The sequence below is a fragment of the Ahaetulla prasina genome, chromosome 6 (assembly GCF_028640845.1).
Source record: "Ahaetulla prasina isolate Xishuangbanna chromosome 6, ASM2864084v1, whole genome shotgun sequence".
NCBI lineage: Eukaryota > Metazoa > Chordata > Lepidosauria > Squamata > Colubridae > Ahaetulla > Ahaetulla prasina.
Genome location: NC_080544.1, coordinates 78,624,332 through 78,650,084, shown reverse-complemented (window position 1 = coordinate 78,650,084; position 25,753 = coordinate 78,624,332). Strand labels below are relative to the sequence as shown.

General features: G+C 37.8%; 1 protein-coding gene across 3 annotated transcripts in view; it reads left to right on the top strand.

Moving 5' to 3' along the window:
• GK5 (glycerol kinase 5) overlaps window positions 1-18,634 on the top strand; it is a 39,832-nt gene extending 21,198 nt beyond the window's left edge. For all 3 annotated transcript variants that reach the window (XM_058187702.1, XM_058187701.1, XM_058187703.1), the window contains 8 exons: window positions 698-758; window positions 3,732-3,858; window positions 4,842-4,946; window positions 6,225-6,319; window positions 7,118-7,221; window positions 8,443-8,502; window positions 13,103-13,236; window positions 14,743-18,634. In XM_058187702.1, the coding sequence (XP_058043685.1) occupies window positions 698-758; window positions 3,732-3,858; window positions 4,842-4,946; window positions 6,225-6,319; window positions 7,118-7,221; window positions 8,443-8,502; window positions 13,103-13,236; window positions 14,743-14,897 (841 nt within the window). In that variant the 3' untranslated portion in view covers window positions 14,898-18,634. The remainder of the gene's footprint in view (window positions 1-697; window positions 759-3,731; window positions 3,859-4,841; window positions 4,947-6,224; window positions 6,320-7,117; window positions 7,222-8,442; window positions 8,503-13,102; window positions 13,237-14,742) is intronic.
• Window positions 18,635-25,753: the final 7,119 nt, after the last annotated feature.

Here is a 25,753-nt window from a genome sequence, read left to right as displayed (position 1 = left end):
AAAATAATTATCGATATACTATTAAAGCTCTCATGTCTGTAACTTTTAATTGGGAAAAATGGTATGTTCCAGGGCAAAACCTTTTTCAACCAAGGTACCTCAAATAGGCCAATTTACAGAATGCTGGGACTTGGGACTCCTGAAATTTGGGGAAATTTTGCCTGCTTCAGTGTCACCACGGCATTGCTATGACCAGCCCAGTTATGTAATCCTCGATTTCAAAGTTCCCTGAAAGCTTCCCACAGTTCTGTTGTAGTAGCAATTCCTCTGCGCTTGCACCATGCTTCCTCTCTTCCCTCTGCAGCAGCCAGGTTATCTACCTGCTGGGAAGGGAAAGAAAGAAAAGGAGGGAGGAAAGGAAGGAAGATTTCTGATGCTTACTGCCATCTTTCCACAAGGAAACTCAGTGGGAGACCAGAAAGAAATTGGATATTACTCCCACTCCACTGATTTTTTTGCCATTCATGGTCTTTCTGTTTTTCTGTTTAGATAAAGAATTATCTCTGAAATGATAACCCAATGGGTCATGAATTGTCTAGTTGAAATGTAAATATGAGATAGTTGAAATGTAAATATGAAATGATATCAAAGTTCTGTTTAAAATAGAAATGACATTGTTTCTCTAGCTAGTTCATTTACTGCAAATATATTGAATAATTTGGAAGCGTTAACTTTAGTTATTTATCTTTATTTTAAGTCACATTTTTGGATCAGTTGATGCTGAAATATTTGGAGTACCTATTGCAATAGCAGCTTTGGTAAGTATAGATTCAAATTAACGTACCGGTATTTAAAACCTTTTACATTGAATTAATTCAGTTCTTAAATTTCAAGATAAGCTGATTGGAAGAAAGGGAGAGGAAGAATAAGTATGCACAAATGGATTTGTACAATAGCTGCATTTACATTTGTAAATCTCCTTTTACTCTGAAGATCATGCTATTTAATCCTTAAAAACTAAGCATTCCAGTTTTAAAATCTTCTATTTCAGTGAATTAACTGTTAATGAAAAGTTCTTTTTAAAGCCCTTAAAATTGCACAATATTATTTTCTAAATATTTATACCTCTTTGTATAAATGCTTTGAGAGTCGAGTTTAAGATTTAACATTTATCTAGAAGCCTTTCAAAACTAATAAAACACTCATATTCTTAACCTGGATTTAGAAACCTAAATATGATTCACATATATTATTTGGGAAGGATTTATCTAGGGCCATAATTCAGAATCTATATTTGATAATAATTATTATATTCAATACATCTGGCATACCTTATTTATGCTCTAGGACTGGAACATAGCCAGAACTTAATCCTGACATTACATCACAATACACAGGTAGCGCTTAATTTATGAACCTCCAAAAACTACTTAGGATCCAGTTTCAAAGTTTTGAAATCCGAGAAACATACACAGACACACTGCAGTCATATGACTGTATTTTGGGCATTTGTCAACCAGCCTACATTCATGGCCATTTGTGGTGCCCTGTGGTCACAAGACTGATTTATAATGTTTTTTCCAGAAACTAATTAATTTCAGATTTCAGTCAAAAACTGTCCTAGCAAACAATGTGTTTACTTAACAACCATGGTATTTTACAACTGCCATGTTTGCTTAACAACTGCTGTAAGAAAGGTTGTAACATCAGTTTTGGTCAACTGATGACCTGCTTTCGGATCATCATGACTTTCAACTGAAATTGTGGAGTCAATGATCACCTCTAAATATTTCTCAAACTATTTTTGACTTGTTTATCATCTCTATGTCAAGTTTAATATGTCAGGAAAATGGGTAAGTGAACCAACTGAAACCTTTTATAAATTAAAAAAAATGAGTATAAGCCAGTGTAATGCTGCTGTTTATGGTTTTGTCAACTATTTCTTCCTTTTTCTGTTTGTATCTACAATGTAACATATAGATGAACAAGTGCTGCTTTCTTAGCTAAGCTTCTTTAAGTTGTGCATGAAGAGAGAAATAAATAGCATTGCTATTGATGTAGTACCGAGTCCCTAAATTGTTTTAAAATGAATAGAGAAGAGTATAGTATTAAGGACATAAACTGTTATTATGTTTTCCTAAATACATTCAGTATCTTTTCCTACCGCCCATACCTTATTTTACAAAACGTATAATAATAATACTATCCTTGTTAGAATTACAGCTCAAATAATAAAATGCATCTTTGTTCCCTGAGTGTGGTAAACTTTGTCCCATAATATAATGGATTGGAAGAAGCTACTGTCTCTATTCTCTCCTGTCTCAATGGCCTTACCTATCTGCAGCAGCCAGCTGGATTTAATTATTCTTTCAATTGCCCCACAATGTGCCAGAGGCAATGCTAGGATAAAGATGTTGTGAGAAGCTAAAACATAGCTGGTTTACTAAGAATGTATGAGAAATTGGAAACGAAGTATAAAGTGTATGTAACCCAGAGCCAGCATCTGTAAGAAGTTCTGCCAGTTTTATCACTTTGATGACTGTACAGCAGCGGTTCTCAACCTGTGGGTCGGGACCCCGTTGGGGGTCGAATGACAATTTGCCAGGGGTCGCCTAAGACCATCGGAAATATGGGAAGTATACTTGCGAGTCGAAGAATCGCGCTCTAGTGGTTGACTCCACAAGCCAGCTGCAGGCTCTTCAAATCGCTAGCCGAATTCGGCTTTAGGCGCGATAAATTAAAAAAGAGAGAAATCTTTGCTCTGATGTCTCCCTCTCAAGCCAGCTGCAATCACTCCCAATCGCTAGCCTAATCTGGCTTCAGGCACGATAAACTTAATAGGGGAGGAGTCTCCGCTTTAATGCCTCCGTCCTCAAGGCAATTGCAAGCAGTTCAGATCGCTAGCCAATACGGCTTCAGGCGCGATAAATTCAAAATGAAAATAATTTTATGGTTGGGGTCGCCACATCATGGGGAATTGTATTAAAGGGGTCACCGCATCATGGAGAATTGTATTAAAGGGGTCACAGCACTATAAAGGTTGAGAACCACTGCTGTACAGTGTAGAATCAAAATGCAGGATCCAAAGCAAATAATCAAGATGTGCTGCAGTGTTTATTTTTTTCACACTGGATAAACCTCCTCTAAAGAATATTGAGAGACACATCTACAGACAAAGGATGCACTCATACATTTCAGAAAGGAGGAGAAACAGGCATACATATGACTAAATAATAGGTGATGTAAGCATATATATTCACAATTCTAAGTTATTTCCCGTGGTTCTATTGTTACTAGGTTTCTATTGGTTCTACATGGCTTCTGTTGTTCAAGAAAGAATCATTGTTTTAGAAAAAGAAACATGTCATTATATTGCCATAGAAATTTTTTGATAAAGCTTTTTGTTAGCTAGACATCCAAGGCCACCTTTCTCTGTGTGTCTATTTGATTAAGACACATTCCTTCTTTGTTTCTTTTCATTTCTATTTTGCTGTCACACTCCTATTTCTCTAACAGTTTAATTTTACCACAACAGTGATAGCAAAGTCTGATGCCACCTTAAATAAAACTTTTTTAAACAAGCATAGACAGACAGGACACCTATTAATATTATTTATCTGATTAATGAAATGGAAAATTACATGTCTTCTTTCCATTCTATTCCTTTTCATTTTTTTAAGCTTGGCACATTAGCTTTTCAACACAGTAAAGTTGTGATGAACTTCTCAATGTTTAAATGTTTAATTTCTAGAATAGCTGTTGATACCTCACTGTCTGATATTTATTTGTAGGCAGCAGACCAGCAGGCAGCCATGTTCGGACAGTGCTGTTTTGATACAGGTGACATAAAAGTCACCATGGGGACTGGTACCTTTTGGGATATTAATACTGGAAACAACATTCATGTATCTAAGAAAGGTAGGTTTGTATGTTTCTGGTTAGCAGGAACAATTATGGACACAGCAAAGCTTTTACCATGAAATAAAAATAATTATTGTATAAATACAATGCTTTGTAAATTGTTAATTTAAATTTAATGTTAAATGTATTTATTTTAATTTGATAAAATTTTATTTTATTAGAATTAAAATGATTTATATAATTAAGTATATTAATTATTTATCAATAATCAAAAATCTATTTTAGTCAAAGGACATAGATAACTAAAGTTTTAGAAAGGGAAATCATTTCTGAAAAGCTCCATTCCCAACTACATATTTTATCAGGTTTTTTTTTTTCATTTTTTATGCTGGTAAAAAACACATCTCAAAATATAATTCACAATTCTTAGAAGTACATTTTTGTTCTAATTGATACAGGTTAAGTGCACTTACAGCTTTCAGTTAGTCATAAAAAGGAAAAAAGCAACACCAAAGTAAGAGACTTCCTTATTGGAAAGACTGGATATAAAAGATCCAATTCAACCTGGAGTATAAAGATTATTAAAATTTTATAAAAATATGATTTGAATAAATCTCTCAAAAGATTTCTATGTTTAGGAGACCTCATGTAATTGTGTCCCCCCATTCATTCAAACAATGGAAGAACATATAACTATGAAAAGAATTTAGATTTGAATGTAGTTTATTGCTGTGCTATATAATAAATCACTAATTTTCCTATTAATATAACCTACAGATTATTCTTGGCCAGTTGCTTAGCGATTGTTTAAAGTTACTACTTATCCAAAAAAGGAGGAAGGGAAGGACTCTTTAGTTATCCTTCTATCCCTTATAGGGAGTCTTAATTCTCTGGTTATATTTTCAGAGGTGGTAGGGGAATTTGGTGAACATTATTAACATGTCTTCTGTTGAAGGCTTGCACTGAATCCCAAGCTTTTCTGTTAATGTAATGGGCCTATTGTGGCATATCTTTGAAAATGTATGTTTTGTTATTTCAAGGCTTGTATCCATTGGTTGGTTGGAAAATTGGGAACGAGATCACCTTCTTAGCTGAAGGCAATGCTTCTGATACTGGAAATGCTATCAAATGGATTCAGAGCTTAGGTGAGTTTAATTATTGAAGTTGGATTATTTAAGCCTAGGAATGATAAAATAAAAAGTATTACATCTCTATGTCTTACTAGTTTTTACGTGGATGGATGAAGAAACTGTCTTTTTTCCTTCCAATAATTCTGAAGATATAAATTATAGCAGTTTTTTTAACTTTATTTATGATCCAATGCCAAATGAAACACCAGGTAAAGCAAATATGAATTCAGAACTTCTTTTCTAGAAGAAAAATATATTTTAGATTTAGAAACTCCCTGACCCCAAAAAATGTGTACTTTTATCACCATGCAGTAAAAGATTTGCAAGATTTTACCACAGCATTTGCATCTGTATTGCATTTCAAGTTTAGGAATAACGTCTTCCACAGTATCAGACATTCTGTATTGAAAGAAGTTCAGGTCTAGCTGTATACTACTTATATATAAATGTAGTACTAATTTGTTAAGCCATAGCTATACAAACACTCATTATTCCATTTCCTCTGACACAGACATAAGAAATATGCTTTTCTGCTCTTCCTTATTTTGATTTTTCCATTCAGCTACTCTTGCTGAATATGCAAACACTGCCAATAGTGAAAAGATGGAATAGCATTTAACATTTTCCTTTCTCAGAACAGTAAGGAAGAGCACATCACTCACTTTTTTGAGAAACAAAAAGGGCCATTTAGATTATTTTGCCATAAAGAGGTGCCCAATACTTGAAATGCTAGAATATTTTCCAAAACAGGGAGTCCTCAATCTTACAATCACAACCGAGCCCAAAATTTCCATTGCTAAGCAAGGCAGTTGTTAAGTGAATTTTGCCCCTTTTTGCGACCTTCTTTGGCAGAGTTGTTAAGCAAATCACTATAATTGTTAAGTGAAACATGCGGTCATTAAGCAAATCTAGCTTTCCGCACTGACTTTGTTTGTTGGAAGCCGACTGGGAAGGTTATAAATGGTGATCACATGACTCCAGGACAGTGCAGCTGTCATAATACATGCCAGTTGCAAAGTGCCCGAATTTTGATCTGGTGACCATGGGGGATGCTATAACGCTCATAAATGTGAAAAATGGTCATAAATCACCTTTTTCAGTGCCCTTATAATTTTGAACAATCACTAAATGGTTTTAAGTCTAGGACTACCTGTACTGAAAAGATAACTGAGGTAATAATTATAACTAAAGGAGCAGAAAGGACATATACTTTCCTGGAGTTCATTAATAATTATATATAGAAGTTTGAGAGTTTTTGATACCTATTAATTCATATCTTGTGTGCTTATCCAGAACTTTTTGACAATGTTGAAGAGACATCACAAATGGCACATAGCCTAGTAAATTCGGGAGGAGTTTGTTTTGTTCCATCTTTTAGTGGTTTGCAGGTAAAAATACTGCCTTTGATTTATTTTCTTAAGTAACTGTTTTTCTTTCAAGTATAATTGTCCTAAATTACAGGTAGTCCTTGATTTACAATCATTCATTAGTGACTGTTCAAAGTTATGATGGCACTGAAAAAGATGACTTATGATCAGTTTTGACACTTACTCATACCTGAGTGGCCTAGTGCTTTTCCCTACTTTCTTTAGTTTAAGCCTAAATTTTGACACTTATGACATTGCAGCATCCCCATGGTCACGTGATCAAAACTTGGGTGTTTGGCAACTGGCACGTATTTATGACCGTTGCAGTGTCCCATGATCATGTGATCACCATTTGTAAACTTCCCAGCCAGTTTCCAACAAGCAAAGTTAGTGGGGAAAGCCAGATTTACTTAACAACCGCCTGATTCATTTAAGAATTGCTTAAAAATTGTGACAAAGAAGTTAGCAAAATGAGACTCAACTCACTTAACAACTGCCTTGTTTATCAATGGAAATTTTGGGCTCAGTTGTGATTGTACATCAAGGACTAGCTGTATATATTTTATTCAACTTTCAGTATGTTCTACAATATTTTCAAGTTAAATAAAATTACATTCTGAATAATCATATACACACACACACTTACATGTAAGTTGCTTACAGACTGCTTACTGCTTTTTCAATTTTCTTCTTCTTACTATGCTGCCTCTTATTGTCACCTGTAAGTTATTCTTTTCCCTAATATTTCAGTCCTTTCTTGAACAATTGTCTATAGAACATATTCCTATATATTTTATTTTAATATCTATTTTATTTCAGATACCTGTGAATGATCCTTATGCATGTACTTCTTTTATGGGGATCACACCTACTACTACCAAAAAACATCTTGTTCGAGCTGTGTTGGAATCCATCGCTTTCAGGTACGTGGACATGCTCTCTCATCATGGTTGGTCCTGTTCTCAGTTCTCAGTCCTTGTACTATTTGTGTACACAGGCGCATCCACACTAGCTATGGTACCTATCAGCAGTCATTACAACCAATCACATTTAGTTTATGTTTTGTTTAGAATTCATCGTTTTTCAGAAAATTACTATATTAATTTCCATTGTAATATCTCTGTACTTTTGGATTTCTTATTGGAATAAACTTATCCACTGTCAAGGGTAGGCAACCCAACTCTCTTAAAATATAAGCACATCCCTATAAGGAAATGAATCCTATCATTATATCCCATGGCATACAAGCTAAATAAGCTCAAACCCTTGTTCATTCTAATGACTTTTTTTTGACAGTTGCTTTCTGTGCACATTTCTTTCCAGTATCCTGTATTTTCTCCCCATGTTCAAATCCACTTCTCCATTTGTATTTCATTTTCGGCTCTCTACAAGATTTAAGACAATAGATTAGATAGATGGGATTTATTTTGTTTTGTTCCTTGCTAATAAAATTTTAAATTCAACTGGAGCAACTAAAATGTATATTATAAATTGGCTTTATGTTATTTATATTACTTTTTGTTGGCAAATAAAATGCATGATCACTGCTGTTAGGAGATGCAAAAATGCTTCACTATTTTGATTACTGAGAAAGCTATGTTATCTTAAATAAATCTTAATTATCATCTTTGCCTTTGTCGTGTAAAGCATAAGACGAAAAACTGAATTCATATATTCTAATTTGGGAACAGTGATTATGTGATAAAATGACTGAATAGACTAGGAATATATGACTATTATTTTTTAGACTTTTGTACTAATAGCACTTTCTACATTAAGATCATTGGAATTATCATTAATTTTTCTGTCTTATGATATACAGCAATTTAATTTGTTAACTTGTTGACCTTTAGTACCTTTCCTGCTTATGGTTTATTTTCTGGGGTTTTGTTGAATACCTGATGTATACTGCTTTAATCTTATGAAAAAAATAACCTAAAATGTAAAAGAAAAGAAACTGTAGCTGAAAAATCTACAGCTCTTAGTTTATTAAGCAGTTTATTTTACTATATTCAATTTTAACTTCATTATAAACATGTTTAAATATCTAGCTAATTTTGATTGACACTTTATGCTTCTAATGTAATTGTAACTTAGTATATTGTAGTTTATTGAATTTCTCCTTCCCCATCTATTTTTTCAAGGAACAAACAGTTGTACGATATCATTACAACAGAGGTGGACGTTCCATCTATGTCCATTCGGTAGGTTTACCTGGTATGAGACCTGGTTGGGCACGGAAGGGGGGGGTGCCCCTTGTTGAAATGTGTCCACCGGGCTTCTGTGCATTTCATCAGCCGAGGGGCCCAGGGTAGGGGTGGGGGGGTGGCAGTTATTATTAACGAAGGTCTGGAACCGAGGGAGGTCACTGTACCACAGATAGCTGGATGTGAGTCTCTCTTTGTGAAGTGGGGTCAGGGGATGCAGGTGGGCTTGCTTATTACGTACCTGGCTCCTTGGTGCGTGACAGCAGCCCTGCCCGAACTGCTGGATGTGATAGCCGGGATGGCGGTTGATACCCCCAGACTTATGGTTATGGGGGATTTCAACCTGCCGTCAGTTGGTGAAGCATCAGCGACGGCTCGGGAGTTCATGGCTTCCATGACGGCCTTGGACCTGACCCAGTTAGTGAATGGTCCCACTCACATCAGGGGAAACACTCTGGATCTGATTTTTGTCTCTGGACAGTGGTTGAATGATCTAGAATTAGGGGATTTAGTTATGAAACCCCTGTCATGGTCAGATCATTCACTCCTTCGACTCGACTTCCGAACCGCCATCCCACACCGCAGAGAGACGGGGCCGATTCGTTGGTTCTGTCCCAGGCGCCTGATGGACCCGGAGAGGTTTCTGATGGAGCTTGGGCCATTTCCTGAGGATCTAGCTCACGGCTCGGCTGAAGAACTAGTGGCCGTCTGGGAAAGGGTGGCAGCAGGGGCTTTGGACCGAGTCGTGCCTTTGCGGCCTCTGACCCGGCGCCGATCTCGACTGGCTCCTTGGTATTCTGAGGAGCTGAGAGAGATGAAGCGCCGGAAAAGATGCCTAGAGAGTGGTTGGAGGGCCAGCCGTTCTGAATCCGACCGAACACTAGTAAGGTCTCATATTCAGACCTACCTAGTGGCGATAAGAGCGGCAAAATGTGAGTATTTTTCCGCTCTTATTGTATCGGCAGATAACCGCCCAGCCACCCGTTTAGGGTGACCCGCTCCCTCCTCCATCAGGGAGCTCGGGAGGACTCCTTGCAGGGTTGTGCTAAGGATTTCGGACAATATCTGCACGATAAAATCGCTCAGATCCGGGAGGGTCTGGACTCAGATTGGGTAGATTCGGGTGGGATGACGGGGGTAGATCTTGAGGAGGTCATCTGGGAAGAGTTCGACACTGTGGTTCCCGAGGACATGGACAGGATACTGGGGAGGCTGAATGCGACCACATGTTTATTGAACCCGTGTCCCTCCTGGTTGGTACTGGCCACACAGGAGGTTACACGAGGCTGGCTTCAGGGAATTGTCAATGCTTCTTTGACGGAGGGTGTCTTCCCTACCGCCTTGAAAGAGGCGGTGGTGAGGCCCCTCCTCAAGAAGCCCTCCCTAGACCCAGCTGTTTTAGCGAACTATCGTCCTGTCTCCAACCTTCGTTTTACGGCGAAGATTGTTGAGAGTGTGGTGGCACGACAGCTCCCCCAGTACCTAGATGAAACTGTCTATCTTGACCTGTTCCAGTCCGGCTTCCGGCCTGGGTACAGCACGGAGACGGCATTGGTTGTGTTGGTAAATGACCTCTGGAGGGCTCAGGACAGGGGTTGTTCCTCTGCCCTGGTCCTATTAGATCTCTCAGCGGCTTTTGATACCATCGACCATGGTATCTTGCTGCGACGGTTGGGGGGTTTAGGAGTGGGGGGCACTGTTTTGCGGTGGTTCTCCTCCTATCTTTTTGGCTGGTCACAGACGGTGTTGGCAGGAGGGCAGAGATCGGCCACGAGGCGCCTCGTGTGGGATGCCACGGGTCGGTTCTTTCGCCACTTCTGTTCAACATCTACATGAAGCCGCTGGGTGAGGTCATCAGTGGTCTTGGGGTGAGATACCAACTGTACGCTGATGATACTCAGCTGTACATTTCCACCCCTAACCACCCCAACGAGGCCGTTGAAGTGATGTCCCGGTGTCTGGAGGCTGTGCGGGTCTGGATGGGGAAGAACAGGCTTCGACTCAACCCTTCCAAGACTGAGTGGCTGTGGATGCCGGCATCCCGGTACAGCCAGCTGATTCCATCGCTGACTGTTGGGGGCGAGTCATTGGCTCCTATGGAGAGGGTCCGCAACTTAGGCGTCCTTCTGGATGTACGGCTGTCCTTAGAAGATCATATGACGGCCGTCGCCAGAGGAGCTTTTTATCAGATTCGCCTGATACGCCAGTTGCGTCCCTTTCTAGACCGGGATTCCCTATGCACGGTCACTCATGCTCTCGTCACTTCCCACCTGGACTACTGTAATGCTCTCTACATGGGGCTCCCCTTGAAGAGCACCCGGAGGCTCCAACTGGTCCAGAATGCGGCTGCGCGGGTAATTGAGGGAGCAAATCGAGGCTCCCATGTAACACCTCTCCTGCGCAAGCTGCACTGGCTTCCGGTGGTCTTCCGGGTGCAATTCAAGGTGTGGTTACCACCTTTAAAGCGCTCCATGGCATAGGATCGGGGTATTTACGGGACCGCCTGCTGCCACCAATAGCCTCCCATCGACCTGTGCGTTCACATAGGGAGGGCCTCCTCAGGGTGCCATCAGTCAGACAATGTTGACTGGCAACCCCCAGGGGGAGAGCCTTCTCCGTGGGAGCTCCTGCCCTCTGGAATGAGCTGCCACCGGGGATACGTCAACTCCCTGACCTCCGGACCTTTTGACGCGAGCTAAAGACCTTTCTGTTTTATCGCGCAGGGCTGGCCTAATGTAATTTTAACGTGGGTTTTATTATGGTTTTATTATAGTTTTAACTTGCTTTCGGCCTAATTGAATCAGATTTTTAAAATGTTTTTAATTTTTTTGTGAAAACTGTTTTTACTTGGCTGTAAACTGCCCTGAGTCCTTTAGGAGAAAGGCGGTATATAAATAAATAAAATAAAATAATAAAATAAAATAAATAAAATAAAATAAAATATATTACATCCAAAATATTCAATATGAATATTTAATATGAATTTATATATAATAAATAAGTTTGGTGCATGAATGTTAGGGCCCAATGGTTAAGTTAGAGCCAGTATAATTCTGTTTTGGAGCCATCTCTTGCTGTAAGCTCCTGTCCGAAAGATACTTCTAGCAGGGTATAGAATTGTTAACAAAGCTGTTGTTAGTCTCTTAGTAGTATTTGTATATTTGTCAAACCACTGTTTTCCAATTTATTCTTTGGAAATCTAAGATATTAGCTTGGTAATTTTCTTGTAGGTACAAACTATGAAATAGAAAGTAGTTAATATTACCTTTAAGAATGGTACATTTTATCAGAACAAAATACATATTCATGGCTTGCGTGAAGCATTTCTACATATTACAACATATATAACTTTTGCTTCCATTTCACTTAGCTTTTCTTTTTCAACTAGATTGAGCTAGACATTCTTCAAAGCATTGCCATGATGCCATGTTACACATTGAAGCATTATATGTTTGTAGCAGTGGTGGGCTGCAACCTGTTTAACAACTGGTTTGGTGAGTGTGCGCTTTGTGCACCCGCTATGTGCATGTGCCTAGGGTGCTTGTTCGCAGCCCTAAAACTGGAGGTTTTTAAAGCTCAGCTGCTTACCTTCTAAGTCAGCCCCAGTAAGTAGAAGAGCTGAGATGCATAAATCAGCTGTACCGCACGATTCATATAAGCTAGAAACAAGGAAATAAAGGACAGGATAGGGCGGGTGCGGGTGGGCAGGGCCTGCTGATCATTAGAACTGCCGATTCATCCGAACCAGTCTGAATCGCTGAATCCCATCCCTGGTTTGCAGTATTCTAAGACTGCAGGTACAAGAATGCTGTACCTATTGACAGAGATATGTCTTTTGATATGCTGATAAATCCCACCAATAGTAATGCTGACTTTATTATCACTGTCAAGCTGGAAATAGGATCCTTCAGAAAGTATATTATCTTGGCAAAACCATGTTGTGTATTCTTGCACTGGTCAATTGAACTACTTAGTTTTCAGCAAACTTGTGAATTTTATCATAATTGGATCTTATCGTTATTAAAGGTTCCAAATCAGATTCTCCAGTACCTCATATATATCTGATGAAAATAAAATATAAAACTAAGCATTTTACAAACATGAAAAATCTCGGTCTCTTGATAATTACATTCAGTTTTATTTAGAATTTTTGAAAAAAACCTAAGAAGCAACCCATTTGCTACTTATAGTAGAATACCCATTATGCATACCATTCTTATATTGCAGATGACAATGCTATAGTGTTTATGTTTTGTCTTTTGGGCATACAATTTAAATAATATATATTATAAAGAATTTGAATACTATTTAACGCCACGAGCTTAAGACACATCTATTTATTTGCGCAGGACTGGACTAGAATTTTAAATTTTAAATTTGGTTTTAACGGGGTTTTATTATTTTTATCGCAATTTTTTAATATTCGGCCTTATTTAATAAGTTTTTTAATTGGTGTTTTATTTTGTATTTATATGTATGTTTTTATTAGGCTGTAAACCACCCTGAGTCCCCCCGGGAGATAGGGCGGTATAAAAATGCGATTAAATAAATAAATAAAGAAATAAATTTTGTTGTTTTTCCTGTCCCATCTCTATAGAGCTGATGGAGGCGTCACTAAAAATAGTTTTGTGATGCAGATGACTTCGGATTTAATCAATGAATCAATAAATAAGCCTGACAGTACAGACATGTCTTGTCTTGGAGCAGCTTTTCTAGCAGGCCTCGCTATTGGTATGCTTTAGTCTGAATATCTGGGGAATCTGTTTCAAGAGAAATGATCATTTATTTCCTGTTGTACACAATTGGCAAATAATAATGATGTTTTTTCAAGAGTATGCTATATAGTTTTTGTTATGGTCCATCAAGTCAACCCTGATAGGTGGGACAGGGGTGATGGTGCTGCAGTGTCCCTGCAATCAGTCGTAAGGATGAATGGCCACAGGGTAATTTCCATATTTACCCTGAATTCTGAACCATCATTTCATACCTGACATACGTAGCTTTTGGAGGATGTCAGCAAAAAGTTTGAATGGTTGCTAAGTGACTGGTTGTGAGTTGAGGATTACCTCTATAAATTCACAAATTAGTTTAGTTACATAGTCAAAGTTCTCTGAAGCAACCAAGAAAACCTATGTAGTGACTTTGCTTTTCAAAATTTATTTTGCAATCATTTGAACCAAGGTAGAATAGAAACTGCAGTAGTATATCTCTCTTACTGTTGACTATACTATCCATTTATTTGTTTGTTTGTTTAAAAATACTTACATTCAGCTGCCTGAATTGTAGCAGCAACACTAGGGAGTGCACAAAACATTAAATCAACAGAAAGCTCCAAACCATAAAATAAAAATCAGTTACTGTATTTTTTGGAGTATAAGACGCACCTTAATTTTGGGGGAGGAAAATAGGGAGAAAAAATTCTGCCTACCAGGTATTCATCTGGCTAGCGTCCTTAGTCTGGTCACCTTCAACACATTAGTTCGATGCTCTTGAATGCGTGCTTGCGCACGCTGGGTTGGGAATAAACAGCTTCTAAAGCACAGCTGATCATTGGAGAGAGAAGCAATGAGAAAAGCAGACAAAGATCACTTCACTTGCTAGCACTTCGTTAGGGCTGAAAAAAAGCTAAAGCACAGCTGATCGTTGGAGGGAGCAGCAATGAGAAAAGCAGGCGAAGCAGCGGAAGATCACTCGCTAGCGCCTCGTTAGGGCTGAAAAAAAGCTTGAAAAAGGTTACATTCAGAGTATAAGACACACCCAAATTTTCAGTCTCTTTTAGGGGGGAAAAGTGCGTCTTATACTCCAAAAAATAAGGTATAACTACATTAAAAATATCACCTTATGGCAACACTTTCCTATACATCCCTGCAACATGTTCTTCTCCAACCTCATCCCACCTCAACACTTGTAGGAAGAATTAGCTCTCCAAACTTCTGGAAGACAAAGAGGGTGAGGCCTAGTAGATTTCTGGGAGAAGGATGATCCACAGGACAAGGGGAAGCTACAGAGAAAAAAACCCACAGAATATATAATTCTGCAGAAAAATCTATAGATTATTACTTAATAGATTTATTCTGTAAGTTAATTGTGTAATATGAAAAATATTCCACATATTTAAACATTGTGTTGTTTATATTCTTCGAACAAGATTTATATATACCCCTACATGTGTTTTAATACAGGAATTATAGTCAACATGAGAATGACTATTTTGTATCTTTTTGTTTGTTTTTTTAGGATATTGGACTGACAAAGAACATCTGAAGACGTTGAGGCAAACTGACATAGTTTTTAAGCCACAAAGAGAGCCAAAAGAATATGAACCTGCCATGAGTAACTGGATAAAAGCTGTCCGTCGTTCTCTATCTTGGTATAGCCAGACATCTCAATAATTAATATTATTTATATGTTGGACAATATAACTCACAATTTTATTTCTGCTTTAGACTTAATTGTACTAAGCAGTTATTGTTCTCGGACAATATTCAAGCAATACAAAAAGTCTTCTGGAATAGTAGTGAACCCAAGGTAGTGGTCAAGACACTAAATGTCAGAGTGTCATGTTCTAAGTGATACTTACTTATAATGGACAGATTTGATTTTATTCATCAGATGAGATCAGTATGCGGGTATGTTCAAATAACCACCCTAGGAGATTTCATATGGAAAATCTAGATTAAGATTGTATAACAAAAATTATTTCTAGCATAGATAGGAACATCTCACATACTTCTATTTTCTACTGTAAATCGTCTCCTTTTGATAGAAATATATTTATTGGAATGATCTCCCACTCCATTCCCAAATGAAAGAGACACAGATGCATCCATAATGGAGTGCTGGAAACCCAAAGACCAGCTGGCCAATGCGCATGCACTGGCCAGCACATTCTTGGCCATTTTTGGGGCCATTTTCCGGTGTTCTGGCACATGCAGAAACCAGCTGGCACATGTGCACGCTGAAAACCAGAAGAGCAGCTGGTGACGATAAGCATGCCCACAGAGAGAGGGATCTGCATGTCACCTCTGGCAGGAATGCCATAGTTCGCCATCACGGATATAGGTAAATTGGTTCTAAGATTGGAGGCTGACTGTCTAGAGTGAAAAGTAGTAAAAACTTTTTGTTAATTTTAAGGGTTCTTTATGGTGAAAACTAGTAAGCTAAAAGTGAAACATGATATAGAAATTAACTACTTGCCAAATGATGTTTCAACAATAGAATACAGAGACAAATAAATTAGCATGTGAATTGACTCACCCTTGCAATGATGGCCTTAATTTTTTATGGCTTTAAAAATGGTGAAATTTGAAGTTTTCAAATTGCTTAATTGGAAATTGGTCAGCTGTTTTCTATCTATATGAAGAATTTAGGATTTGCTGATAGGGCCAGAATGGTCAGTATTGTCCAGTAACCTTTGGAGTCCCGATATTCTGATTTAAGAGATAGGGGGAAATCTTGGTATATCTGCCTTTTAGAAGTTAAGATTTTAGAATCTTAATTTTAAGTTTAAACAGAAATGAAAGAAGCCTCTTTCACATAACTCCAGGACAGTGCAACTATCGTAAATAGATGGTTTTTTCACTCATTAGATAATCCCAAAGTGATTCCCTATACACTTCGGTACCTGATACTTCAGAACTTAAACACTTTATGCAGTATGTAAAATATTGAAGGTAGAATATTTGGGAAATAGTACATATCAGCATACTGCTTTATGTGGTAATTTCCAGATTACTGTGGTTAGGGCAGTGGTGGGATTCAGCCAGTTCGCACCACTTCGGGAGAACCGGTTGTTAACTTTCTGAGCAGTTTGGCAAACTGTTTGTTGGAAGAAGTCATTAAGGCAGAGAACTGGTTATTAAATTACTCGAATCCCACCACTAGGTTAGAGTCACACATTATGAGCCAGAATACATGTTTGGTGTTAATTTTTCATAAGTGCATTGACATTACATTTGAAAAAGATAACTATCAAATCTTTGGCCAATCCAGATTGACTGATTGTCCTAGCTGAAATGTCATATGCCCAGCCTGAATTTTTATCAGATTTTAAGAAAAGTGCATGAATTTGGTCACATCACTTTTATATTTGCATGGAACCCAGTTAAATTTCTTCAAAGTAATTGTAATTACTTGTCTTAGAAATTATGCAGCACCTAAATTTTGTCACTAGTAAATTTCAGTTTTAAATACTATGTAAAGTAATTTTCAATGCATTATAAATATCTGCTGGCTGAGATTAAGTCTAGTGCTATGTTCTACTCTTATCTAAGAAACCATCTTAACGCTAATTCAGATCTACAGTCAATTCAGCTCACTACTCACTGGTACTTCAGGAGATTCCTAGTTTTAGAAATACTAGAAAATATAGAGAGTCTTCAACTTATGATCATAATTGGGACTAGAATTTCAGTTGCTAATATGGTCATTTAGTGACTCATGTGACCGGACCCAATTGTATTAATATTTTTCCTGTGGTTAAGCTAATCATGTCATTAAGCAAATCATGCAGTCATTAAGCGAATCCAGCTTCCAATTCACTCTGTTGTTGGAAGTTGGCCAGAAGATCATAAATAGCAGTCGTGTGACCGCAAGATGCTGCAACCATAATACATGAGAGCCAGTTGTCAAGTGTCTGAATTACAGTCATGTGACCACAAGGTGGCACAAGCAGTTGTAACTTCAAAGTGGTTTTTAAATCACTTTTCTCCCAAGGTGGTCATAACATCAAATCATCATTAGACAAAAGGTTGTAAAATAAGGATTACCTGCAAATTTGTAAACTTTATCTTGCTATTCAAAAAATACTTAGTGAAGTGAAATCTTTGTCTCACAGAGTTTTCTGAGCCATGTTTATACTGGCTATGCAGTGGCATATTTTTGGTCTGAGAGAGATATATAACCTTTGCATCAAGGCAGTCCTTCATCTACAACCTATTCTGTGATGACTCAATATATTCATCAGAGATAAAGCAGAACTTAACAGAAGGATAACACAAAGGAAAAAATGAGGTTAGGTGAGTTAAACATTTGTAGACCGGTCTCAAAACAATTTACGCAAAGTTTTGTTGCAAGTAATGCAGCAGCAGTTAAGTATGAAAGTCACTGTATTTGCATGTATTTTTTCTAGGTTGAAATTTAATTGCAAGATTCTGATTTATGGTGCTATATATCATAGTAGAAAAGGCCTAAGTGCCAGAAGAAGGAATGGGAGCAACTGGGAGCTTTCTTTGAAAATCTGCATGTTAGAACTTTCTCTGTTTCTTGAGCCAGAACATAATTAGGATAGTGAATTATATATTTCATCTGCATTTTATACATTACCCATTATAGTAACTAGATTACTCTATGTGAATTATAGGATTGATCTATGTCTGGTCAAAAGAGCCAGAAAGGTTTAAAGCGCCCCTCCTCCCAATATATATATAGGCCAGTCCTCTGGTAGTATATTCATCATGTGCTATTTAATTGAAAGAACTATTTCTAAAAATATATATTTAATATATTTTTAATTCTGTAATAAAGATCATTGTATTGTTCTGAATTAAGATACTGATTAATTTGAACCACTACTTTGTTCAAGCAATCTCTACAATATTGTATACCTAAGAACTGTATTTTGTGCTTATATTTTCATAATATATGTTTTCTAAATTGAAACTAGCTGTTACAAAGTGCTAAATCAAGGCTGCTTTAATTTATACTGTGATCTATTACTTCAGATGTATATACTGAATACTCACTTGTAAATTATAAATTCCAGTCTCAAAATATTTTGAAACTATAAATATAACAGACTGATTCTTAATATATTGAAGTATGGCATTTAAGATGAATCATTGCTTACTAATAGTTTTATGCCCTTGCAAGTGTTGCCCTATGCTGTGAAAATGGTAACTCAGAAAGGAATTGGTCTAAATGGAGAAAAATCTGTTCTGCTTAATTACTTTGAGCTGAATTCCCCTGGTCTCATCAGTAAGGTACTATTATGTTTTCTTCGGACTTGGGTGCAGCTCAGGAATTCAATTCCACTGAATTAGGTGGATTTTATTTTCAAAGAGTTCTAGAATTGCTGCATGAAACTCTTAACTTTAATTGCAATAAAAAGGTAATGTCTTCTTTAAGTTGAGCCTTAATTTCAGGTGACTTAATGGATACACTTATATAATTTTCTAGGCAGTAATTTTCAGTTTCTTAGAGAACATCCATGTACCTGGAATTTCTGTGAAATCTCCCATCCAAATAGTAACCAAGCCCAACTCTGCTTAGCTTCCAATACCACACCAATACATTCTGAGCCTGTCATATTTTCCTTGATGTTAATAAAGTTTACTGCTGTCAAGTACGATATAGTTAGCAAAGCCAAGAAACAAAAACGACATGTTTCAAGGAGGTATTTATAAAACAAGTCTGGGTTAAATAAATAATTTTGAAGTCCCCATCTTGAAAATACTCGGTCTTTTTAACATGCATTTCTCTCATGACTTTCACATCTGAGCTGCCTTTTTGGAGATAGTTTCTAAAGCCATGTACTCCACTTCCCTAGAGTGGAATATAAGTGGGCTATTGCAATCTTTTATGTAAAGAATAAATCTCATTTCATGTAGACATTATAAACAAAGTAAATAAGATCACAGTCCTCTGTGCCCTTTTATTTGTGAACACGAATCCTGAGATTTTGATTAACTCTATGATACAAAGGAACACAGAAAACTGTTTAGACAGAATGATAAGAGCTACCTGCATCAAATAGAAATTATATATCTGAAAAGAAGGAAGCCATAATACCCTGTTTCCCCGAAAATAAGACAGCCCCTGATAATAAGCCCATGCTCTTATTATCAAAAGCTCGGGCTTTTGAGTGCATGCGCTAAAATAAGCCTCCCCAAAAAAATATTTAAACGCAGAGCTGGAAATCAGGTAAGACGGCAAGAGGAGCCCCATCTTGCTCCACATGCCCCAAAATAATAACACCACCTCAAAAATAAGGCCAAGCACTTATTTCAGGATTCAAAAAAATATAAGACAGGGTCTTATTTTTGGGGAAACCAGGTATATGACTTGCATCCAAGAGTGTTTCCACACAAAATTTTTAATCTTATAATGGCTCCATGTCATGGAATTTTATATAGTCTATAGTGCTTCCAGTTGTAATATCCTGTACTCTCCCACTGCTTGCTTCCATGGCAAAACAAAACAAAATGCTGACCAGAAAAAATAAACATAGCTGCATAGAGCAGAATCATCACTTTCTGGTGATCTTAACACTTTCTTGTAGCAAAATTCAAGATGGTCTGGGTTCTTTTGGCAGCTGCAACACACTCCTGGCTCCTACTTAATTCATCGTATATCAGGATGCTTAGATATTTCTCACAAGTACTACCACCCAACCAGGTATGCTCTATGATGCCCCTATGCATCTGCTAACTGCAGAATCTTACTAAGAGGAGAAAATTGACAAAATGTCATGGTTGTATAAGAGCTTGAGATCGGGAGAAATTTGATATTTAAATCAACAAACATTTTGATTTGTATTGACCTCTCCTTTTCAGGTAAGAATACACCGTATCTAGCAATGAAGTAATGAGCAATTAGGTTTTGAATCCTCTACTAGCATGCTTTCAATGGAATCAGTTTTTATCGGTACAGTAAACATTTTCGAAACTCCTCTACGTTTTATATTGATTCATAAATATACAAGTACAATCTGGAAGTTTGTGAAATATGTGTCTTCTGATTTTTCATCCCTTTTCAATTGCCATTTTAGTTATTCCAGCAAGAGACAAGTTAGACCTTTATAAGAGGATTTGTTTACACACTATGCTGAACCACAAACTAACCAACCATATTTTGGCCTAGTTATGAAAAGCCAATGTAGTTAGCTCATGCTTCAATTTTTGTGCAAACCCTCTCAATTGAGTTAATTGAAAAAAACATAGAAAAGGCTGAATCTATAGTTATTACTGAATTTTTACTAGTCATCTCTGCCTCATCTGAGTCAATATGTCTTATAGAGAACAACTTGTTTCAACATGATGCCAACTCCTCGGATTTTTCTCTTTAAATAGTGCAAGCCTGCATCATAAGCCTATTGGTTCTGTTGACAAATTAGGCTTTAGGCTAAAAATCTGTCCTCTAATTTTTTTACATTTTTCTTAATATATTTGCATTCTGGTCTCCTTCCTGCTTTTTAAAAATTATAATTTTGCAAAGATAGATTGACAGGTGACACAGCTCTTCAACGTCTTCCTCCCCATAGGTATGGAAGACGTATTCAGGTTTAGCTTTTGGCAGGGGTGAAATGTAAAATTGGTTACTACCAATTCTGTGGGCATGGCTTGGTGGAGGGGGGAGATAATGTGACTGGGTGGGCGTAGCCAGCTTTTTTTTTTTTTACTTTTAAAAGCATTTTTTCTACAACCTCTTCAGCCGAAGAGGTTGTAAAAAAATGCTTTTAAAAGCCTCTGATGATCAGGCAACTCAGCTGGGATCGCCAGAGGAGCCTTTTAAAAGCATTTTTTTACAGCCTCTTTGGCCGAAAGCTTGTAGAAAAAGTGCTTTGAAAATGTTCTGACAATCCCAGCTGAGCCGCGCGATCATCAGAGGCTTTTTTTTCACTTTTAAAAGCATTTTTTCGGCTGAAGAAAAAATGCTTTTAAAAGTAAAAAAAACCTCTGATGATCGGGTGGCTCAGCTGGGCATGTGGGGGAAAGGGGGAGGCAGGGTGGTTTCTCTGAACCACCCGCTGCCATCACTACCGGATTGGGTGATCCAATCCGAACTGGGAGCATTTCACCCCTAGCTTTTAGCTATCCAATGGCCCATGAGAAGGTTGGGAATGCATCAGGAGATGAGCCAATAGGCTTGTGAGTTCACTTCAGGATGTTGGCCAATGGGGGAATTCTGTTCACAGACACCACTAAGCTTGTGCTGGGGAGAGACAAGGAGAGGTAGCTTGACAGCAACCTCTCTATTTGGGTGGCAGGGGAAGAGACGAGACTGGGGGTCTGGCCCATAACTGGTGAGAAAGATGCAGTCCTAAGGAAGCTTGCTGATCTAGAGGATTTCTTAAAATCGGCTCCTATTCTGCCTCTATTGGACTCCTGAAGGAGTCCGTTCTCCATTTGCTAATGGCCTGGCAGGGAGGGGGAGAAGAAGAAGAAGGAAGAAACCTTTGACTGTCTTCGCCTTAGCGTCCGCTCCTCTTTCCTCCAGCTTCTGGAGGCTTCATCTCCCAGGAAGCTTTAACAAGCTAAAAGGGCTTGGATCTAAAACACAGTGCTTGCACTCATACTCCCTAGGATCCTGTTCACTTCCTCAGGAGCAACAGGGTCAAACCGTTCCCAGATAACTGGGCAAGAACCTGCCACAAGGGCCTCCACTGAACCAGCAACCACAGCATCAAACTGGGAATGAAGCTGTGCAATTTTGTTTTCCAGAAAATCAGCAATTTCCTCAACTCGGCTTTTCAGGTAGATCTCTCTATCCTTCCCCAGGAGAAGACAGCTCACCATAAAGAGGGCTGTTGCCTGATCAGCTGCAGACACAATTAGTGTCGAGAAGTACTTACGTATGCTTCACCACTCGAATCGCCAAGACCTTAATAGCAGGTCTTACCCATGTTCGATTTTGTCCCATGTCTTCTGCCAGCAACACTCTAGGCATCTCTTCATCCATTTCATCCCTCTCAATTTCTTCATATACCATGTTGGACAAAGAGGTTTATGGGTTAGGAGAGCCTTTAACTCGTTGTTTAACTTATAATTGTAGAGGTTGGAATAACCTTTGACCATTTCTATTTTTATCAATCTTATTTTAATTGTTTCTGTTGTAACTGTTGTAACTTCCTTTGTTGAAATCAAATGAGTCATTTTTGGCAGTCTTTCACTTACATACAGTACATGATGAATTTCATAGCAGTCTGGACTCTATGAAAGTCTGTTTCCTGTCAGTTCAGTTCTGGACGCCATGGTGATGCAGAATTGTATGTTTTATTTCCTGACTTCAAGAACTCTTAAACACTACTTTGGGTTGGAGATTTCAGACATTAGAACCAGTGGTGGGTTGCTACAAGTTCGGACTGGTTCTTAAGAACCGTTGGCAAAAATCTGGCCAAGTTCACAGAACCAATAACGCTGCCCAGCTGGCCACGCCCCGAACCGGTTCCCTTGGCCGAAGAGGTTGTTTAAAAAAAGGTTTTAAAAGGCTCCTCTGGAGATCCCAGCTGAATTGCCTGATCACCAAAACCTTTAAAAAACATGTTTTTTACAAGCTGTTCAGCCGAAGAGCTTGTAGAAAAAATCCTTTTAAGAGGTTTTGGGCTGCATCAGGCAACTTCAGCTGGGATCATCAGAGGAGCCTTTTAAAAACTTTTTTTCCTCTGGCAATCCCAGATGAGTTTCCTGATCATCACAGGCTTTTAAAACCACTTTTTTACAACCTATTACAACAGTCCCCACCCATGCCCACCCAACCACCCCCTTCCCCACTTGCTTAATTACTGCTCCTTTTGGGTTCACAAAGCCATACTTTACTTCAGCTTCTGCAATCAGTTGCATCAGCTAGCAACTGAATCTGCCTGCCTGCAATCCATCTCCTCGGTTAGCAACTCAATCTGCTTGCCTCAATTGGGTAAGTAAACTATTTAAAAATAGTTAATTGGGTTTTTTTTAAGGAGTTGGGTTTTTAGACAGCAATTAAAAGTTAAGGAAGTTTTTATCTAAAACAGGGGTCTCCAACCTTAGTAACTTTAAGGCTTGTGGACTTAAACTCCCAGAGTTCCTGGCTGAGGAACTCTGGGAGTTGAAGTCCACAAACCTTAAAGTTATTAAGGTTGGAGACCCCTGATCTAAAAAATATAAATTAAATAAAATAATAAAATAAAATATTTATTCAGCTTTCTGAGATTTGGTGTGTTTCTGTAGTGTTTCACTCTAACTACACAAACACGCAAAATCTCACAAAGCTGCATGTGGCATTTTGTGTGAGTGTGTGAATCAATTGTATTGTGTTGTGCTGTGTGTGTAAAGGGTGAAAATTGGTTTTTGAGCTTTTTGTGGCTGTGTGAAGTTCCTGCTTGTTGCAGGGGGCATTTTGGATGAGGTGCAGCTGCTTTTACATTGTGTGTGTCACTTATGTTGTGTGTGTGTATAAAGTGTGAAAGTTGGTTTTTAAGCTTTTTGTGGCTGTGTGAGGTTCCTGCTTGTTGCAGGGGCTATTTTGGGTGAAGTGCAGTTGCTTTTACATTGTGTATGAGTCAGTTGTGTTGTGTTTTGTGTGTGTGTAAAGTGTGAAAGTTGTTTTTTGGTACCTCTTATTGTTTTATATACTTTATTATTTTTATTATTTATTGTTATCGGCCATGCCCACCCAGTCACATGACCATCAAGCCACGCCCAGTGTCACATGACCATCAAGCCACGCCCAGATAATTTGTAGTAAAAAAAATTAGAACTCACCCCTGATTAGAACATATGGCATATGTGGTATCTCATCAAATATTTCTAAGTTGTTGAATCCTATGTATATTCATTGCTTGGTTCTGTCTAATCCCTCCTTGAATAATAAAAAAATATGTTCATCTGTATATTTTAGATTAAGTTTGAACTTTTTCAACTCCTCATAAAATTGTTTAAAAAAACTCGGTCACCTTTTTTATATTAAGCACTGGTTTCCTTACAGATATTCTGATCTAGTAACCGCAGTTGGGACTGGCAACTCAGTCATTAAGCAAAGTAGTCACTGAGTGAAATCACAAGTGTACTTATTATCTTACTTGAGCTTTCCTTTGCTCTGCAGATCAAGAAAGGTCATAAATATGAGGATTGGCTGCATTGTTATTTTTTCATCACTTTTAAACAGTCTCTGTACCCAGGAGTCATTAAACAAGAACTACCTGCATTTCATCCATACAATAAAACCTGTAATTACTGATTACATAATTGGCCATATGTTGAAAAGGGTGATATTTCTGCAAATTATCTGGAGATACTTAATCTTAAAGTTATCATCTAATAATCTATATTATGCTGCATTCAAACAAACATTATTCAAAATACCAATATAGCCCAAAACCTAATTCCAGTCCATTTTATCTGCCAGTAATTTACGATGAAACGTGACACTTGCTGTTTTTGCATCAATTCATTCTAAACTGTACATTGTTACAAACCCATTTCTTCTAGAATCAAAACATTCAATGAAAAAACTTCACTTCCACAATTTTATTCTCAGTGAGATGGACATCCCGTTTCCAATTCATCCTACCCCATGGGAATAGTATTCATCTATTGCCCACATTTTGAGAACCAGTTTGGTGAAGTGGTTAAAGGCACTGGGCTAGAAATGAAGAGATTATGAATTGTAGTCCTGCCTTAGGCATGAAGTCAATTGGGTAACCTTGGGCCAACCACTTCCTCTTATCCCTAAGAAAAAAGCAATGACAAATCTGTTCTAAGACAATGGACTCACATACCTGTATTTGCCTGAAGACAAGACTAACCCAAAGGCATTTGTATACAAAAGCCCTTTTTAAACTGAAGGAACTCTGAAATATGATATACACCCAGGCTTCTTACATTTGAACAAATTAGAAATTAAGAGTATTCCGTTTGCATTATGTTCTATACAGTAAGTTTTGTTGCGAACGAAAATTCCTTGAACTAAAACAGAAGAAAAAGGTCAAGATATCTATGGACATCCAGGTCATGGTTGTCCCGAAGATGCTTTTTTCAAGAGGCAACTAGACTTTCTTGTTTTTCTTTGAAGACGTTTCACTTCTCATCCAAGAAGCTTCTTCAGCTCTGAGAAAGAAAAACCAGAAAGTCCAGTTACCTCTTGAAAGAAGCACCTTTGCAACAAGGGTCAAGATAATTTTGATCTGTATTTTGAACTAGTTCTTTATAAGAATTCATCATGTAATCAGTATTGTTTATCTTTACAGCAGATGGCAGTAGAGTAAAAGCAAAGGCATGAAACCTAGCATCCGTTCTGTATTCAAGAGAAAACACAGCTTTCTCGATCTAAAGAAAATCTTATTCACAAAAAAAGTTAATTTAAATTCAAATAAGATGTTCTGCATAACTATAGCCTTTAGTATAAGAAAATAACATTAAAACACTATCAACATTTCTTCATCATATTTGCCTTCCAGTAGACCAATATGATACGTGACATCAGCAAAGAAAATACCAGTATTGTTTAAAATGCTCAGTTCCAAGCATACAGATAAATATCACATGTGCTTATA